A 21,145-nucleotide genomic window follows, 5' to 3' on the forward strand; every position below is an offset into this window, starting at 1 on the left:
TTGAAGAGTAGGGAGTGCCTGGGGTCATTTCCCCCTGAGACCATAAATTTATCTAAAGTAATGTCTGTGCCCCTAGCACAGGGCCTAGCCTAATAAGTGTTGGGTCACGTTGAATGGGTTGCTGAGCTATGCTGATCAAGTTAAGATATGAATTTATAGAGAACTTATCAGTTACCAATTTAATCCAGACAAATTCTACTAGAGAAAGATGGATTGGGTTAGGAATGGAAAAGGTGTGTGATGGAGGGTGCAGGGCAAGCATCTAAAGGCACATGGATCATTAAAGGAGTGGTTTCTGGTCTGGGGAGTGGCATGCATGGATTTTGAGAAAGGCTAAAGCTTCCCAGGTGTTTCTAATATGTAAGCAGCTGATCTATGGAGGTCATGATGGATAGAAAGCCAAAGTAATGCCAGGAAGGGAGTGGTAAGCTCCAGGAAAAGGACAAAGAGCTCAAGGTTTAACGTTGAAATGAAGACCAGTGGAAGTTCTAGAACTTCCTACAGAACAAGTAGGCTTTAGTGTCAGAAAGTTGTGTGTTGTGTGAGTCCTCTCACTTAACTCACGTTTTCAATAAATAGGAATCATAGCACCTTTCTTCCAAGGTTGCTGTGAGATTTAAGTGAGATGCAATGTTTAATAAAAACAGTGGATTGCCAATGGTAAGCATTGGATAAATGGTATTTTATTACTTTTATAGCATAGGCTTGAGGTCAGCAGATGCTAATGTTTTTAAAACCCTGGAAGTGGGGATGCCTGGGTGGCTCAGTGGGTTAAGTGTCTGCCTTCAGCTCAGGTCATGATCCCGGAGACCTGTGATGGAGCCCCACTTCGGGCTTTATGCTCAGTGGGGAGTCTGCTTCTTCCTCTCCCTCTGCCCTTCTCACTGCTCCTCTCTTGTTCACTCTCCCTCAAATAAATAAAATCTTCAAAAAAACCAAAGACAAAACCTGGAAGTGGAGTGGTTTTCCAGGTGGCACTTACTCAAAGTATGTGCCACTAGGTGGTGATGTGACTAGCAATCACTCTGTTCCTTCTTTCACTCCAAAACATTTGACCATTATATTTTTAAAACAGATATATTGAAGTCAATATATTATGTCATCACTGGAATCAGTGTCATTCAATTCTAAATAAAAACTTGAAGCAGATGTACTTTTTATTTCATTAAGTTACACCAAATTCCAGGTGTAGGACAAGGCAAGCTTTTGATTATTCTCCTCTGTGCCCCATTGTAAGATGCCAGCTTTCTCAGAGATCACCTCAACCTGACAGCCTTCCTGTTGGTTTTCAGCATACACACTATGGATCTAGGATCCAGGTTGGATGTGAGTGCTGAGTTTGTATTTTGTACTGCAAGATTTGAGTCCTAACAAATCTAAGGGCTAATCTTACTCTTCTACACGATCAGCAGCTCAGTAAAGTTCTAAGCAAGGAGCTCAAGCTTTTGTGCATTGTGATAATCCTTATCTGGAAGATATTCCAACTTCAATTCTCCTAAGCAATCCCTCAAACCTATTTTTAAGGAAAGGTACTCATCCCAGGGTCCTGTGCAATAAAAACCTGTGCTTTATTACTCATTAGAAAAGTATTAGACATACATCATTCAATATAGAACATGTAATTGACTGAATTAGTTTTGCTTATTAAATGCCACAAGAAACCAAGCCATGAGAAAGTATATCAGAACAAATACCCTCTTGAAGGGGAAAATACAGTTTGATGAGGAAATCCATTTGGAGAGGGAAACACATTGTGAGGGGCAAGGGGAGTTGGAGGGGGAAATACGGAGTGAGGAGCAGGGGCAGTTGGAGGAGGAAACATCCTTATTGGTTCTTCTTCCACTGATTCAAAGGCAAGAGGAGTTGGAGGGGGAAATACAGAGTGAGGGGCAAGGGGAGTTGGAGGAGGAAACAGGTTGTGAGGGGCAAGAGGAGTTGGAGGGGGAAACATCCTTATTGGTTCTTCCTCTTCCACTGATTCAAAGGTCTCCATTTTTTCATTAGACTCAGAGAGTAGAGCTTCTTCCCCATCCTTCATTTCACAAGTCCTCCTCTCAGGTAGAGAGGCTCCCTCATTCTTTTTCATTTCATGAGTCTCCCCCTTCTCAAGTGGAGTGACTTCCTCCTCTTTCATTTCATGAGTCTCTCTCCTCTCAGGTAGAGTGGCTTCCTCCTTCTCTTTCACTTCACATGTCTCCACTTCTGGTACAGGGATTTCCTCCTCATCTTCCTTCAGACCAGTGGCCTCCCTCTCCTCAGGTAGGCACTTAGTAAATGTCTGATCATAACAAGGTTGGGAAGAAGGTAAGGACACAAAGTACTTTCACTAAAGTCCAGTTTAAACTGCTGCAGCCACGTGCAGCTTCAGAAGATTAAATTTTCTCTGTGCATACCTACCACCCAGCAGTTCCACATCTAATTGTCCTAAAGAATCACCCAAGATATATGTAGCAGCACTGTGTGCAGCACTAAAGAACATAAACTTAGAACCACATATTCAAGTTGCACAGACCTTGTACCTATTGTCTGAGGACCTCAAAGCCTTCTTTGCTTTACCCAGAAACCCTATCCTTCCCCCCCACCACACTTTTCTCCACTTTGAACAGCATGTGTTCATATTTGCCCCCCACACTAGATAACATCAATGGCAAGCCTGTCTGTTGGAGGGAAGGAACGCATCTGCACTCCTTTGGTTTCCTCTACTCCCATCTCTATCCTCAGAACCTACCACAGAAGTTTGTACCTAGGAGTTCTAGACTTATTTTATTTTATTTTTTAATGAGTAAAGGGTGGCTCAGTCAGTTAAGTTTCTGCCTTTGGCTTGAGTCATGATCCCAGGGTCCTGGGATGGAGTCCTGCATCAGTCTCCTTGCTCAGTGAGGAGTCTCCCTCTACCTCTCCTCCCTGCTCATGCATGCTCTCTTGTGCTCTCTCATACTCTTACACACACACACACTCTCTCTCTCTCAAATAAAATCTAAAAATAAAATTAAAAATTAGTAACCTTCCCATTTGTTTGCCTTCTCCCTTCTTCAAAATGCATAAATAGACCTTTCCCAGCCTACCTCCATGTTGTTCAGTCCCTGGTGTTGATGGCAGAAGAGAACTTCAGATGCAGGACCAAACTAAAACTCATAGGCCACATCTCTTGGATTTATACCCAGCTGAACATACACACCCTTCCAAGATCAGATTATCATCTTTCACAAGTCAATCCCTGGGAAGACCAATCAACTCTGAGATCAGGATGGTGAATACAAATGCCTTGGGGCTATAAAGTCATTCTAGGGGTGATGAGTTTATGTTCTCCTTCCTTTCTACAAAAGACTCATCAGTGAAAATCCTTCACATTTCCCAACTAGCTTCTGGCTTCCACTCCTACCAAATAGGAACTTGAACAGTTCCAAGGATCCTAGGTAAGCCCCTAGGATTTAATATAATCAGTGGCTGGGAGGCCCTTTTTATTTCAGGGTTGGAGGTGAACAGAGGCCTTCAGATCTTGGAGGGATGTGAGTTTTTCTCCAAAATAGTGTTTTATAGGGGTGCTTGGGTGGCTCAGTCAGTTAAGCATCTGCCTTCAGCTCAGGTCATGATCCCAGGGTCCTGTGATTGAGCCTGTGTCAGGCTCCCTGCTCAGTGAGGAAACTACTCCCTCCCTCTCCCCTCCACCTCTCTCCTTGCTTGTGTGCTTTCTTTCTCTCTCTCAAATAAATAACTATTTTTTAAAAAGAAGTGTTTTTATATTCTCTAGCTCAATAAAAAAAAAAAAAAAAAAGTAATTTTTACCCAAATAGAACTGTGACTTTCGTTTCACAATTTATATGGCTGATTTCATGGACTCTTAAAGTTTATTGTCTATCTACAAGTTAAAAAACTATCCTGGAATATCCATGGGCATATGTCTCCCATGCCGTGAGCCTTTCTTGTCATACTCTGTGAGGGTGAGGAAGTTTTCCCTCCTGTTGCCAACCACATGCGATATGATCTGCTCCATTTGCAACTGCTTGTTCAACTATCTCTCTGCCCCTCTTCCTCCCTGACATCATATCTAGCCTGTCCTTAATCATGTGCAGCATGAGTCATTGCCTGGTGTGAAGGTCCAAGACCAGGTCTATACCCTCAACACTGCATAAGACTAAGAGCACAAGGTTTTAGAGTGAAATGACATGGAAATTAATCCAGGCTTCACTCCTTAACTGACCTTGGGAAAATTACTTAACCTTTCTGCCCCAGGTTCATCTGTCTAAAATTCAGAAATAATAGTGGTACCTACCTTGGCAGGGACTCAGGAGAGTGCTTAGCATACAGTAAGTGCTTGGATATTTGGTAGTCGTGGTGCTGTTAAATATTGAACAAATGGGAAAAGAAAGGAGGTTGCCATCAGGTCTTGGTTTTTGAAGGTACCTTAGAAAAAGTATTTTACTGACTTTCTCCCTCAGCCCCATAATGGATGGTCTGTTTCATGGTCAGCTGAGAGTCCAAGTCCAAATTCCCACCAAATACAGGAATCTCCTTTACTATATTCTGAATTGATAGATTTTGAGCCTCTATTTGAATGATTGCTTTAGCAGGATGCTCATGTCCTAACAAGCTGTGCCATTCCATTTTGTAACTGCCTCATTAGATTTTTTTTTCTCCTTAAAAGGACCCAAAACCAATCTCCTTGTAACCTCCAACAGTTTCAGTCTGTTCTGTGGAAATTCAGAAAATTGAGTCCCATAATCCCTATTCCTTAGGAAGGTTTTGGATTCATTCACTCCACAAATACTCATTAAGCATCTTGTGTGCCAAGCATGTTAATACTGAGAAGCAGTCCTTATCCTCATCAATCCTGTAATGGGGACGTGGGGGAGACCCATTAACAGTCACACAAATATGTATCATCACAATTCATAAGAAATATTTTGAGAGTGCTATGGAAAGGAAAACAGGAGACATCAATTTAAGCAGTAGTAATAAAGAAGGCTTATATAAGGAAAGTGACTTTTAAGCTAATAACAGGCCAGCTGTTTTCTGAGGGGGGGAAGAGAGAATTCTGGGCAGAGAGAACTGGAATGTGGGGTGGAGTGGAGATTGATGGGATTAGAGGAGCAGACTATGGGAGGGCCTTTGTGTGTATAACTAGGGAGTCTGGATTTTATTCCAAGTACCACTGAGAGGTTTTAAGTAGGGGAGTGCCATTATCCATTTCATACTGAAAAAGATAACTAGCTGTTGTATAGAAGAGAGATTGGAAGAGGATGAGGGGGATGCCTGTTAAAAGGCAGTTGATGATAATTTATTTTAAGTTTTATTTTATTTTAAGTTTTTTTTTAAAAGATTTTATTTATTTATTCATAGAGACAGAAAGAGAGATAGGAAGAGACACAGGCAGAGGGAGAAGCAGGCATCCTACAGAGAGCCTGACGTGGGACTCGATCCCAGGTCTCCAGGATCATGCCCTGGGCTGAAGGCGGTGCTAAACCGCTGCACCACGGAGGCTGCCCTGATAATAAATTTATTAGGCTGGTCACCATCAAGGCAAAAAGGAAACAGATTTTAGAGGTAAAATCCAGAGGACTTTGTGGTAGATTATATATGGCAGGTGAGAGAGGGATGTATCAGGTTGATATTCAGAGACTAAGCTCCTGTGTGGTTAGTATCCCGGCATCCTTTCTAATTAGTCATCAACAGCCAGCGATCAATTATTTTCAAAATTACACCTAGCACATTTCTAATCAGATAGCCAGAGGTGCCATCTACTCAGAGGGGAAAATGAATTGAAAAATGGTTGTTGGATCAAGAGTTTGAATTTGGTTAATGTAGATGGTAAGTTGGCAATTGGATATAGCAGATGAGGCTGGGAATTTTCATCACCTTGTTGGCATTTAAAGCTATGGGAATGTATATGTTGTCACCTAGACCCTGAGTATGCATGTGGGAATTGGGCCCAGGACTGAGCCACAAAGGTGAGTAGGATAGCCAAGAGCTGGAAAAGTGGGCCCCAGTTGCAGAAGGAAGGCCAGAAAGTGTGTCATAGAAGTTTAGGTCTGGTAATGGGGATGCCTGCTGGAAAGGAGTGGTTCATGAAGATGATAGTGTAGGTTGAGATTACAGAGGTCATATGCAAAGACAACTTCTCTGATACGTGAGCTGTGGGGAGAGTGAAAAAGTGGAAAGCAGAGAGGAGCTCTTGTGGTCCAGGAGAATCTGTCTTTCCTTCTTTGTCTCTTATCCTAAATATTTGCCCGGTTCATTTAGCCATTCTGTGTATGATGGGATTTCCAGAAGATGCCATAGCTTACACACAGCTGTATTTTCCTTCAGTTTAGGATGCTTCACCAAAATGTGTTCTGACTCACCAGGGCTGGCCTTTTGATTTCCTTGTCATTATCAGATGCAGCTAAGCTTAGCAATTTAGGCAGCCGTGCCCTCTGTTGGCTTATTCTGAAACTGCAGTCGAATCCAGTTGCTTTGCATTAGTGCCATGTCCCTCACTCCACACTTAATGGTGCACTGACTATTAGAACCTGGAAGAAGAAACATTGATCAGAAGCACGAATAGCCCAGAAGCTCTCGAGAAAGAAGTTCTGAACTAGTAGAGATGGAAGACATCGCCAAGCTAAGCCTACAAGGCAGGCTTTTATGATTCCCATCCAATAGATGAGGAGGCTGGAATTCAAGCACAGCACCATTAAAATGGCAGAAACTGAACTCCAGAACTTCCTGTATCCTAATATGAGCTGTTAGAGTCATACCATATTGTTTCCTAATGCTTTTGAGTGTTATTTGCAAATTACAAATATAAAGTGAATGTTTACATGTCAGGTACGATTGTTTGGAACCATGTAAAAAACAAAGAATAGGGATGCCTGGGTGGCTCAGTGGTTGAGCACCTGCCCTTGGCTGGGACATATCCCGTAGTCCCGGGATCGAGTCCCACATCGGGCTCCCTTCATGGAGCCTGCTTCTCCCTCTGCTTATGTCTCTGCCTCTCATTGTGTCTCTCATGAATAAATAAAATCTTAAAAAAAAAAAAGAATAGGGAGTCAGAGATATTCATTCTTTCTTTCATTCACCAAATATTAAATGAACATCTACTACATGCCAGGCACTATTGTAGATAATGAGGATGCAGTAGTGAATGAAACAGACAAGCTTCATGCTCTCATACTCTAATATAAAGTGGCAGACAGTAAAATAAATAAGGTAAAATATATACAGTTTATTAGTAATGGTGTAAGAAGGGAACACAAGGCAGAGGAGGGTATGAAATGTTGGGCTGAGTGTTGGTATGGAAATTTTAGTTACAGTGGCCAAGGACCTGAGGGAAATGAAGGAGCTGACCATGCAGATGCTGAACTCAGTGCTCCAGGCAAAAGGCAGAGCACTTGCAAAGCACTGAGGTGGAAATGCCTCTGGCATGTTAGAGGAACAGCGAGGAGGCCAGTGTGGCTTTGGAAGAAAATGTTAAGAGCAGAAGGCAGAGACATAACTGGGCAGGTCACCTGAAGATGACCTTGTGGGTCGTAATACGGACGTAAGCTTGTGATCCTAGGGAGTTGGGTTTCTGTTGGACAGTTTTAAGCAGAAGAAATAATCTATATTTGAAGAGGACCATTCTGGCTGCTATGGAGTGAGTTCAGGGAGGGGCTGTGTGTAGCAGGGAGACTATCAAGGAGGCTTTTATATGGGACCCCTGGGTGGCTTAGGGGTTGAGCATCTGCCTTTGGCTCAGGGCGTGATCCTGGTTCAAGGATCAAGTCCCACATCAGGCTTTCTGAGAGGATCCTGCTTCTGCCTCTGTCTCTGTCTCCCTCTCTCTCTCTCTCATTCTGTCTGTCTTTCATGAATAAATAAATAAAATCTTTTTAAAAAGTGGAGGGGAGACTTTTGTAAAACTCTAGGCAAGATATGATTGTGTAGAAAGACCAATAGAATTTTATGAAGACTGAATGTGGGCTGTAAGAAAAAGAGGAGGGCAGCCTGGGTGACTCAGCGGTTTAGCGCCGCCTGCAGCCCAGGGTGTGATCCTGGAGACCTGGGATCGAGTCCCACATCGGGCTCCTTGCATGGAGCCTGCTTCTCCCTCTGCCTGTGTCTCTGCCTCTCTCTCTCTGTTTATCTCTCATGAATAAATAAATAAAATCTTTAAAAAAAAAAAATAAGAGGAGTCAAGAACAACACCAAGGTATTTGCTGAAACTGAAAGAATGAAGTTGTTGTTTCCTGAAATGAGAAAGGCTACAAGACCAGAAGTCTGAAGGGGTAGGCTCAGTGCTAGACTTGTTAGCTTTGAGATTACCTGCTGGAGTTCCCACTCATTGGTGATTGGATAGATAGATCGCAAGTTAAGAGGCTGATACTAAAGATGCAGATTCAGGAATTACCATTACACAGATGGTATTTAAATTATCAAGTAGCATGAGATGAGATGAGATGAGATGAGATGAGATGAGATGAGATGAGATGAGATGAGATGAGATGATGAGATGAGATAAAATGAGCTAAGGGGATGTTTAGATGGGAGAGATAAGAAATTTAAGGACTAAGCCCTATGGCTCTCCCATCAAGGTTTAAGAGGTAGGATGGAATGGCCAGCAGATAGAAAGTAAACTAACAAAGTATGGTATCATGGAAGTCAAATGAAGAAAACAGTTTGAGAGAATAATCCATTTGTGTCAAATGCTGCAGATAGGTTGAATAAGACCAGGATGAGAACCAACCATTGAATATAGAATGGTCTTTCTAATTCTCTCCTGACTTAACAGTGGATTTTCTTGTTCTAATTTTCCCGCCAGGTTGTAGCAGATACCAATATAAGCGCCATAGCAACTCAGCTTGAAAACATGTCTACAGGCTACCACCTTGGTTCTCCCACTGCTGAACACCATCCAGAAGACACAGAGTGAGTATTCTAGATACAGAGTGCCTATTACATGTGCGGGCAAGGCTCAGTGAGACCTTTTCCAGAATCTAGAGTATGCTTTCTAAAGAAGAGGAGGGGGAAATACACATTACCTTTTCTAACTCCTAGAGAATCTCCCGGAACACACCAAGGTTTCCTCACTCCTGTCCAGGCTTTGTTCCATGTAGAACTTCTTAAGAGACTGCTGTCACAGGGCCTGCATCTGGTCACTTTGACACGGTGCCTTCTTCAACCCAGGTGCTCCCTGCTTTATTATGCAAGGAACTGTTTTCTAAGCTAAAATCTCATTCTGAGATTAAATTTTATTGTTAGACTTGCTGGCATTCTTCATTAAAACCAGTCATTACAGTTATAATTGTCCATTAAAGCAATGTTTCTCAAACTGGAATATGCATATTAAATATCTAAGGAGCATATTTAAAATTGCTTATTTCTCCAGTCCCATTCTCAGAGACTGATTAGGTGACCCACAGTGGATTCCCTGGGGCAGTTCTGCTACAGGTGGGTGGCCCATCCGTACTTTCAGAAATGTGGCCTAGAGTTCTTCCTCTCCCTAATACCAGTGCCTGGTCACCAGTACATGCTCACTAAATGCTCATTGACTGATTGGAATATTTCATTGGAAAGATCTAATGATCACAGACATTTCTAACTTTTTTCTGGCACTTCACATCTTAAATGATACCTTTAAGTTTATTTTTCTTGAGGAAAGAATATTGAACTAAGCTCCTTTTACTTTTTTCTCATTATGAAAGTAATAAATGCATGCTACTAAAATATGACATATATATAAAATTATGATATTTTCAAGTTACAATGGCCCTTTCCTTTAAAAAAAAAATCAGGACCCTATTACAGGAAGAGCAGTTAGTACACCTTTAGCATTCTTTGATATTCCTATGTAAATACAGAGATGTCCTTGTAATCTTGGTTCCTTTGCCAGGAACCACAGCTCCTGGCAAGCTGGGAACCACTAGCATAAAAGAATTTATAAATTACTTATAAGCCAACCACTGTTAACATTTGGAGATTTTTTTTATTAGTGTTTTATATGAAAGTAAATTAAAACAAATTGAAATTGTGAGATAAATGGAGGCAAACTCCATCTGATGTTGCCAACTGAGGAGTAGAGTTGCTTCCCCCACTCTCCCCCGAAAACCGGTCTCTAATCACGAAGAGGCACAATTATGAAGGTCTCTAATGATTTGGTGGCTCCCAGGGCCTAGCTCTAAAACAATGACTCTGGACATTTGGATTCCTATTTCACTATCCTGAGAAACAGGGGGGCTGCATTTGAAAGAAGAACCATGAATCCAATTCATGTCTGGCCAGTGGACCATTACTAAGAATACTTATAAGGCCATGAAGTCATGAAATGTAGAGCCTTGTTCATGACATCATTACCATTTGGCCATAGGGGATAATTCATCATTTTTAGCAGATATATACTGAGCACCTTCTGAAGGCCAGATACTGTACAAGTGCTGGGTTCTCAGGATTCAAACTTAAAAAATGTAGGTGAAGGCATTGCCCCAAGTCCTCAAGGAATTGCCAGAGAATTGGAAAAACAGGCCCATAACTCCATGTTTGTAGGAGTTGATAGTATAGGAGAGCCAAGTTCCATGAGAAAGCTAAGTAAGCAAAGTGTCCTGCGAAACCATGGAAGAGGGGTACAACTCTACCAAAGCATGTCCCCGGAGACACTAATGCTTTGGCTTAGTTTTAAAACAATCAGAATAAGCAGGAATGGCATTCAAAACAGTCAACAATTTATATGCATGGACATTCAGTAGTTACTATGGACTGCCTGCTGTAAACAATTAGTAAGTACATCAACAAACAACCCGTATCAGTGTGAACCAGCTGAAAATCAACCCTAAAATAAGCTGGGCAAAATTGAGAAGGGGGAGAAGGAAGACTATTCTAGTCAGACAGAACAGCATATTCAGAGGTGGCTCATATCCCAGTTTTGCAAGTTAAATACATGAAAGGGCGAGTTTGTATCACATGCCTCTGCCTCTCGGACATGCATGCTGCCACAAAGCAAGTGAGGCTACTAGTATGTAAATATGAACCTCCCATAAGTAAGATGGCAAGGACTGGGATCCCAGGGTGCCTTTAGGTTTTTACCCTTTGGACAAGGGCATTTGGGAAGAAGAAATTTGCATTCGCGAAGCTTAAACTACTTGAGCCCACGTAGATAGATCATTTAATTTTTAGCCATGTTATTTCTAAGAGAGCAGACTTCCACACTGGACGAAACTTTGAAAATCTAAATTACCCATTTGAAACAGAGTGTCTTTATCCATTTTGCTTGTCCTTGGTTTCTCTCTTTTCTCCTGGATTTCACTATGCATGCACACAGTCATGATCCTGAGCTTGTGACAAGCACAATGCAGGTCGCTGGGAATACTCAGATGACGAAGACTTAAGGAGTTCATAGTCTGGTAGAGGAGCAAGTCCAGCCACAGTAGAGCGAGTGCCATAGTGGAAATCTGTACCCACTGCAAAAGGGGCACAGAGGAGGATCGGCTAACTCTCCCAAGGGAGTCAGGAAAGCATCATATTGGAGGTGGGCTTTGAAGAATGAGTTCCCAGCCTGTTCCCTGGGTGGAAGCAGTGGGCGAGGTGTGTGAGGCCACTCGGCAGCGCACTGAGCTATTGGGCTGGCGTCACCTGTTCTGGCTAGCAGCCCACCTGCAGACTGGTGGTCTCCCACTAGCTAGGGTGATGCCTCACCTCTCCGGCTCCATACACATTCTCTAAGGATATAAAGACAGTTTCATTCAGCTTTATTTTTTTTAAAGATTTTATTTATTTATTCATGAGAGACACAGCGATTGAAAGAGAGAGAGAGGCAGAGACACAGGCAGAGGGAGAAGTAGGCTCCATGCAGGGAGCCCGACTAGGACTCGATCCCGGGTCTCCAGGATCACAACCTGGGCTAAAGGCAGCACTAAACCGCTGAGCCACTCAGACTGACCTCATTCAGCTTTAAACAGTAAGCATAAAAGTTAAAAACTAAGCATAAAGAAGGGTGCTTTGACAGCTTCAGCATCATGACTTTATTTTTAATTAAAAAACAGTTTTATGAAAGAGAAACCCCTAAAACATCAAGGTCATTAAAGGCCTATTGCTCATTAGTCCGACATGACATGGGAAATGTAAGTTTCTAGATTGGTCTCTGAGAGTTTGATTACATGAACTGGCCTTCATAGTTTCGCAGTATGAAAGTCTCTCAAATCTGTGTTCTTCCATTAAAATGAAATTCCCTCTCAATATCTATTCATGAATTAAACAGCGTGCATTGTGTTTTCAGAACACCTCCACCTAAGATTATTACTTTGGAGAAAGGCTCTGAAGGATTGGGGTTTAGTATTGTAGGGGGTTATGGAAGTCCCCATGGAGACCTGCCAATTTATGTCAAGACTATATTTGCAAAGGTATTTTTTTCCTTTTTACTGTACTTTTTTTTTTTAATCTAGGTGAGATTTTTTTTTTTTTTAGTGGTTTGCTTTGCTTACTTCTAGCTATACCTGGGTGTGTGCTTGTATGCTTATTTCATTTTAACCTTGTGTAGGGCATTCCCACACCAGACTAGTGAAAAAGTTCTTTTATAAGAGTGGAGTTACAAAAAGTGTAATGTTCTTTGGACCCTATTACAAAAGTAGATTTTCAAGAGTGTCTTCTTTCAAGAACACAATATAAGGAGCAGTGCCATGCTCTTTGGAAGCTGGCTTTGGAAATATTTTTCTGGGCTAGAATATAAGTTTGGCTTTCTCCTTCAAGAAAAGATGACAGCAGCGGGCTGTGGCAGAGAAAGCTCCCTACAAGCCTTGGGTCAGTGCAGCATTCATGGCTGTCTGTCACCAGTCACCTCAAGATGCTTTAACTTAAGTTGTTCTCTCTTTTGCAGTCCTCTGCTAAAGTACTTGCAGGATCAGGCCACTAAATTAGACTCTGACTGGGTAATAGTATTTTTAAGGAACTAAATATACCAATACATCGTACTAGATAGGATAGGTCATGGTGTACATTCCTACTGCTGCTTCTAGATGGCTCTTAGATAAGTTGTTTGTTTTAAGTTTATTAAGTAATCTCTACACCCAACATGGGGCTCAAATTCATGACCCTGAGATCAAGAGTCTCATGTTCTTTCAACTAAGCCAGCCAGGCACCCCTTAGATAAGTTATTTTTGACCTTACTGTGATTTTTAAAGTTGGAATTCAATTTTATTATAAATTTTGAATATCTCTGAAAAGGACTTAGTATTGATAGTATAACTTTATTCATTGATTTTATCACAGTCATTTGTTTACTAATTGATCCAATGGCCTCTTACTGCTTTTTTCCTAAAGAAATAAAGATCTTCAAGAGAAGAAATAAGTTAGGTACTCTTTCTAGAAAACAATACTATACACTAAATAACAAATTCACTGCTACCTGTGCAGCTCTTATCACCTATTAATTGAGTCTAATCATGACCTGACGTAATCCTTAAGTCATTTGGTATTTCCTTTTAGAACACGTTAGGCAACTGCAGATTTAGCCACCTGATTCCAATCAGTTAGGGTGCCTATTAAGAAGACTTGTTATTCCCAAACCAAACATTTGTTGACCTGGTAATGGGTAAAGAGGGAAAGAGAGGGATCCCTGGGTGGCGCAGTGGTTTAGCGCCTGCCTTTGGCCCAGGGCGCGATCCTGGAGACCCGGGATCGAATCCCATGTCGGGCTCCCGGTGCATGGAGCCTGCTTGTGTCTCTGCCTCTCTCTCTCTCTCTCTGTGACTATCATAAATAAAAATTTTAAAAAATCTTTTAAAAAAAAAAAAAAAGGGAAAGAGAAAGCAGATCAGAAACATTCTGGATAGCAGTGCTGCCCCAGTCTAATAATTCCCAAGGGGATAAGCTACCTACAGACCCTCCTTTGCCCAAGACAACACCAGAAAAAGTTGTAATCATTATTCTTTGGGCCCATTGTTATACTTTGCTTTTCAAAGAATAGGTAAGAATAGTGGAAAAACACATTCTACTTCCCTGCCTTTGCCTCCATAAAGCCCTTCCAGAATATTTGTAACCCTCTGCTCATTTCATAACTGTAGGTGGATCTGCTATGTTCACACAGAGAACTGGTTAGTTCCTCAGGTCTTTTGACCTACAGCCCAGAGTTAGCAGGCCACACCCGATGTACCCCTCCTGACAACTCATAGACAGTGGGACTGGGGCCAGGCAACTTTGGTCAGGTCAGCTGAGCATGAAACAGCCATGCATTGCTGGTGGGTTTTTGGAAAGAAACCACCAACAGATCACAGTGGGACAAAGTAGTGGGGCAAATGAATGCACTGAAGCTCCCACAGAATCTCTTTTCAAAGGTTCCTCATTGAAAGTGCTCATTTAGAAAGCACCTCTGCAAGTAGTAACATAAGAAGAAATACTGAACATCCTTGATATGTTTTCTTTTTTTAAGGAATTAACCTTTGGAAAGTGAGGCACACCTAAAAATGAAAAGCTCTGAATTTTAAAAAAAAAGTTCTAAAGCCCTAGCTAATGGTCTATCTAATTCAGTCTCAATAAAAGAATATTCCGGGCAGCCCAGGTGGATCAGCAGTTTAGCCCCTGCCTTCAGCCCAGGGCCTGATCCTGGAGACCTGGGATCAAGTCCCATGTCAGGCTCCCTGAATAGAGCCTTCCTCTCCCTATGCCTGTGTCTCTGCCTCTCTTTCTCTCTGTGTGTCTCATGAATAAATAACATCTTTAAAAATAAATAAATAAATAGATAAAAGAATATCCCACTGCAAACAATTATCATTATTTTTAGATAGTTCCATAGCATTTGTTACAATAATATCTCATTTGAAGACTTTTTCTCTTTTCATTTGTTTGAACAAACCAAAATATCCAAATTTTAAAGTTTTCTTTAGAGAATCAATAAACCAAAAACTGGCAAAAGATTTTTTGGGTTTGTTTTTTTTTTAATGGTGAAATCCTTCTAAAAATGAATTTTGACACTAAGCTAAACATTTCCCCCATAGGAATTTTGAGGATGTAGAAACTATAGCTATATGTTTTCCATGTTTTTTAACAGTGAACATATACTTTTTTAAATATTTATTTAAGTAATCTCTACACACCAACGTGGGGCTTGTACTCATGACCCTGAGATCAAGAGCTGCATGCTCTTTTGACTGAGCCAGCCAGGTGCCCAACAGTGATCATATATTCTTTAACATGTTTGTCTTCTCAAGTTTCTGGATCTCAGATGCCCACAGGCATCTGTGACCTTTTTATGTGGCCTTTTTATTTTTTTTAAAGATGTTATTTATTTATTCATGAGAGACACACAGAGAGAGAGAGAGATTGAGAGAGAGAGAAGCATAGACACAGGCAAAGGGAAAATCAGGCTCCATGCAGGGAGCCCGATGTAGGACTCAATCCCACTGCTCCAGGATCACACCTTAGGCCGAAGGCAGGGGCTAAACCGCTGAGCCACCCAGGGATCCCTAATGTGACCTTTTTAGTGTCCCTAAGCTTCTTTTGTGTCCCTAAGCAAGTAATTCTCTTGCTCAACTAAGAAATTAATTTGACCAAGGTCTTTTTTCTCCTCCAGAAATATGAAGCACAGGCACTTTGAAAATGTGTAGGATTTTTAAGACAGTCTGATTAACGAGCTATCAGAACCTTCCATTTTCTTCCAAGTGTTTGGTTGGAAACTTCTAAATCAAAGCCAGCTTTAGGTCTGATCCTTTTCAGCAGCCAGATTTTACCATAAACCAAGTAGAAATCACCATAAAACAACCACAACAATCCTGAGCATTTAGGGAACAGCTTTTCAGAGACTGTGAAATCTGAAAACATGAGCTTGATCACTATTAGAGCTTATTACACTATCATTATTGAGTATACCATGTGCTGTATATTCAATCCTTAGAACAGGCTGAGAAGTAGGTAGTAAATGCCTATTTTACAGCATCACGGAAGGCTAAGTGACCAAGTCAGGGACACAGCCAGTGGGTAAAGCCACATTTCTGAACTAGATGGGTCTGTGAATCATTTATTTCTTCCTTCCTTCCTTTACTTAGTCTACAAATGCTTCACTGATAAAGTTAGAGAGGTCAGTAGGAAAGACCAAGTAAACACAGCAATACCTGCAAAAATGTATCCTCCCAGAAAGTTGAAAAGTTGAAAGGTCATCCTCTTGTGCATTGCTGAAAATGCAAACTAGTCTACCGCCATATCATCCTGAATGTGCCTGATCTTGTCTGCAAATGAAAACTTTAAAAACTTGACATGCTTTTCAAAACACCACACAGATACTTGAGGTTTCCTAAAGCCCTTAGATCTTAGCACGTAACATTTAATAAAATCAAGTTAGCTAAGTAATTCTGATTTTATCCACAAGTTGTTTAATCTTGTCTGTGTTGCAGTTAACACACTTTCTTATAAGAAAAAAAAAGATTTGAATGAAGTTACAAGTTATTTAATTTTGGTATTTCCCCCAGTACAGACCTGGTTTTGAATATTCTTTATTATACCTTTATACCAGAATCCCACCCTTTTCACAGTTTTGAAATTATAGATAATTCACCCATTCCCTCAGGACCTTCATGCTGCAGGTAGACACAGGTCTCTGGAGCACTAGTTAGTGCCTCTTAGCTTGGCGCCTGAAGGAGTCAATCAAGACAGGGTGCCTGTGGGCTTTAATTGTTTTCCCCAGCACCTCATCATCATTTAGGGGACTCTTCTGGCACTAATTTTTCAAGGGATTTTCAGTCAAAAGGAGAAAGCTTCCTACGAATCATTTTCTAGGTTATTTTCTTTCCTTATTCATCCAAAAATATTTCTACTAATATCATGGTATTTTAAGATACTTGGTGATAGAATTTTAAAAAGCCCAAGCTTCACTTGCTTTGTGCCATTTTGAGGAGCCATGCATGACCGAGTATGTAATGGAAGTAATCATTTAGAACCCTAAATGATCAAAGATAAATGACATTGAGGCTTTTGAATATGATACTGCAAAATTTTAGATATGCTACACTTTGTGCATTTTTATGTAGAACAACTTTATTGAGATATAATACACATACCATACAATTCACCCCATTTAGAGTCTACCTTTTTTTTAAGTTTATTTAAGTAATCTTTTTTTTTTTAAGCTTTTTATTTATTTATTCACGAGAGACAGAGAGAGGCAGAGACATAGGCAGAGGGAGGAGAAGCAGGCTCCATGAAGGGAGCCTGACGTGGGACTCGATCCCAGAACTCCGGGATCACATCCTGAGCTGAAGGCAGATGCTCAACCACTGAGCCACCCAGGTGTCCCTATTTATTTAAGTAATCTTTATACCCAATGTGGAGTTCAAACTCATGACCCCTAAGATCAAGAGTCACTTTCTCTTCCAACTGAGCCACCCAAGCACCCTGAGGCTACACTTTTGATGGATCACCACTGTGCTGATGTCTTAATAATGCAATGGGAACTCTATATAATGATGGTATTGGCAATGAGACTGACACCAGATTCAGTTCTGCCTTAGTCACTATATTATGTATTCATGAGTATGACATTCGAATTCCATTCAGTACTGAATATTGAAATAAGGCCCCAGGGGATCCCTGGGTTTAGTGGTTTAGTGCCTGCCTTCAGCCCAGGGCGTGATCCTGGAGACCCGGGATCAAGTCCCACATCAGGCTCCCTGCATGGAGCCTGCTGCTTCTCCCTCTGCCTGTCTCTCTCTCTCTCTCTCTCTCTCTCTCTCTCTCTCCTCTCTCTCTCTCTGTCTCTCATGAATAAATAAATAAAATCTTTAAAAAAAAAAAAAAAGAAAGAAGGCCCTACTTATATTAAAAGAAATGTGAACTTCGTACATTTCTACAAGTATGTTACTTAAACAATGCATAGTTATGGTTACTATTTAACCATTATTCTACATTCTTAATTTTCCTGGTTTTAAAAACATTACCTAGAAATAACTTCAACTAGTAGTTTTTAAAGTTGCTTTTTTCATAAGCACACCATAATATTAATATTATTTGTTGACTGCTTGGTCCTGGATTAAACTGGAATGTCTCTCGTTTGTAGGGAGCCGCTGCAGATGACGGCCGGTTGAAGCGAGGTGATCAGATTTTAGCTGTTAATGGTGAGACGCTGGAAGGTGTGACACATGAGCAAGCTGTGGCCATTCTAAAATGCCAAAAAGGGACTGTAATCTTAACTGTGCTGTCGTGAGCCTCCAGTCCTGATCACAAGATAGATGTTGTAGAATATCCATAGGAATATGAAGCTCTGAGAAAGGATGAAAAGCAGCCTCCACTAGAATCCACCTTCATTTACCACCTCACCCTCTTTGCTCAAGAGAGGCGGCTAGATTCCACGTGAATTGCCCAAATCAGCCATCACTTCTTGGTGGGGTTAATTTCTAAAATAGAACGAGTCTTACCTGATTTGCATCTAATATCCACATTTATCCACTAATACTAACTGGCTCTGATTATATTTGCTGAAACCGAAGTTAACCACCCCTCATTCCTATGCCCTTCTCTACCCATCCCTCCTCACTCAGAGACTTAACAGCAAGCTCACATGTCATCTGATGAACAGAAACAAATGTTAAGCAACTTGTCAGCTCACTCATGATTTACTTATGCTAATTGTCTCTTCACGTATGCCAGAAAACATTAGTAGTGTAATTAACTTACCATTGATCCCGCTGATGAAATACCCAATTCTCCTATGGGAAATTATTGTGCTCTTTTCTGCACGACTTCGAGTCAAATAAGTCTCAAATTTGTTTCTCTGGATAGATCTTTATAAGCTAGTCATTGGTAATAATGATGAGTCAATTAGCAGACTGTAATCTGAAAATTCTGGAAAGCTTTCTAATTGTTTTCTTAGCTACATAAATGTATAGTACTCAGCAAATGCACCTTATTCTCAACAGGATTAGTTCACGTCCATGTTCTGAATTGTAACCATGCTAAATTATGTTCAAGACCAGGAAGGTCATCTGGAGTTAATGGCATCTCAGTAGGCAGGTGTTATTCCCACCCTTTAGTCTTCAGACAAGGAGGAGAAAGCCCCAGAACCAGTCTGCAGAGATCACTAAGTTTTGCCTCCAGTCAGACGAAGTCTGAGTGGCCTTGGACTTGTGCAAAGTGCAATGGCAAATTTGAGTATCCTTCTCCTTGGCTCCATACTGGTCAGTCTAGCAGCACAAGCTGTAGGTATAGTAGGGATGGGGCAACATGCTTGGCCACAAAGTGACTGTGGAAATGAACTCAGCCTAAGAATCAGTGAGGGCTATGTGGCTAATGGCTCTTGATCTTCAGGAAGTCCCCCATTTGCTGAAGTTGTACAGGCTAAGAAAACAACCACAGCAGGAAATACAAAAATACCTTTGAAGTTGAATAGGGGCGTTCTTATGTAGGTATTATGTAGGGACAGAGATGCTTATCAGTGAATGTGTAGGTTCTTCTGTAAAAAATGTACCATGAAAGAGGAGTACCAGCATCTGTAATAGAAGTAGTTTAGCATCTTTGAACTAAAACACAATGCTGCAAATGGTTCACAGTAATTATCAAAATGGAATGAGCTCTAACTTAAAATGGTATTTAATAATTACAGATTTTAATTGAGAATTATCTTTTGAGTAGATGTAACCACAAAGTGCATTAACTCTTGTTGGAATATTTTGTGGCTATTCCAAAGTATAGAGTGCCTAAATTTTATGTTGAAAATGTCTTTCGTGACTGCTACTAAGTTTTCTGAAGTTACATATGGCTTTTGGGATTTCTGACACAGCCAAGATGTGCAATGTTGTTAGGATCTTATCTTTCAGTGCACGAAAAGCTATCAACCTCAGAGGTTCTATGCTAATTATACCTGCAAGAATACCTAAGGCAGCCAAGAAGAAATGAAGCCCAAATAAAACTTGAAAATGCACCTTAAAATAAAAAAGTGTGTGTGTGCATGCACTCGTGTGTATACACACACATGCATAAGACTTCATATGTTACTTTTGAAATGTGATTCTGCTTGATTTTGATGGAATGGCCATTAAATACACATTTTGAAATAATACATTTTTGTTGTGTCTCATACACATTGTCCTCTTGGGTCATGCTACTAAAAGTCTACTGATAAAGGAACTGTGCTTTCTACTTCTTGCTGCAGTAAGTTGACCAAAATTCTCATAACTGGTTCTATCTCTGCTGTATGACGACTAAATAATTGCCTTGCCAAAAATGCTCTTTTGCATCACACCTTACAAGCTAAAAGGACATGAAGATGGGAATTTGTGAAAAGAGCAGTTCTCTCAAAGCCACATATATTGTTTTGGCCACATCATTTGGAAAATCTAAGTATTGGAATTGGAATTAGTATGAGAAGGAAGTAAATCAGGAAAAACAAAACTGCCAAATATATGTATAAGAGGTTTCCAAAGATTCTAAATAAGTGTAGTCGTCTAAAGAGGAAATGGAATCTTGCTATATATGAAAAAGTATGATTTCTACATCTGATTTGGTTTTTCTCTTCAGCCATTTTGTTTCCTAATGAGAGCAGGGGTGGGGGGGAATCCAACTGTTCACAAAGTTTTCCAGTCCTGTTAAAATCTGGGATCCATTCATGGCTATCTCATGGCAAGTGTGTTGCCAGGCATTAGAATAGGTGCTTTATAAAAGAGCCAGTACAGGGCGCCTGGATGGCTCAGTGGTTGAGCCTCTGCCTTTGGCTCGGGTTGTGATCCTGGGGTCCTGGGATCAAGTCCCACATTGGGCTCCCAGCTCAGTGGGGAGTCTGCTTCTCTTCCTCTTTCCTCTCCCCCTGCTCATGTGTTCTCTCTCTCTCTATCCCTCTGTCTCAAATGAATAAATAAAATCCATAAAAGCCAGTACAGTAGTCCAGAGGGCAAGTCTTAGCATCCCCCTGAGTTCAAATACCAACTCACCAACCTTGTGACCTTGTCCAAGTTATTTAATTATCCCTTTCTTTAATTACTTCAGTTAGAAAAGGGTGGAGGTGTTTTTAAGTACATAATGAGTCCAATCCAAGTAGAATCCTTTGGTACAGTGCCTGGCTGTTAAGTATTACACGAACATTAGCAATAAACCTCTTTTCCCATATATAGAAGTGGCTTGAAATTAGACATTTATGCTGATGATTTGTGGTTTCAGTCAGTAATGACCTTTAAAAAAAAAACATTTTACTGAGGGGGCTTAGCTTAGAACAGTGACCCAA

At 40.9% G+C, this 21,145-nt stretch overlaps 1 protein-coding gene across 8 annotated transcripts in view; it reads left to right on the forward strand.

Moving 5' to 3' along the window:
* The window catches only part of PATJ (PATJ crumbs cell polarity complex component), a 356,261-nt gene extending 336,274 nt beyond the window's left edge, over positions 1 to 19,987 (forward strand). For 6 of the 8 annotated variants that reach the window (XM_072820502.1, XM_072820504.1, XM_072820506.1 and 3 more), the window contains 3 exons: positions 8,780 to 8,886; positions 12,227 to 12,350; positions 17,990 to 19,987. In XM_072820502.1, the coding sequence (XP_072676603.1) occupies positions 8,780 to 8,886; positions 12,227 to 12,350; positions 17,990 to 18,136 (378 nt within the window). In that variant the 3' untranslated portion in view covers positions 18,137 to 19,987. The remainder of the gene's footprint in view (positions 1 to 8,779; positions 8,887 to 12,226; positions 12,351 to 17,989) is intronic. The other 2 variants (XM_072820508.1, XM_072820509.1) reach the window with 1 other exon arrangement.
* The last annotated feature ends 1,158 nt before the right edge of the window (positions 19,988 to 21,145 follow it).

The sequence above is a fragment of the Canis lupus genome, chromosome 3, assembly GCF_048164855.1.
Source record: "Canis lupus baileyi chromosome 3, mCanLup2.hap1, whole genome shotgun sequence".
Classification (NCBI taxonomy): Eukaryota; Metazoa; Chordata; class Mammalia; order Carnivora; family Canidae; genus Canis; species Canis lupus.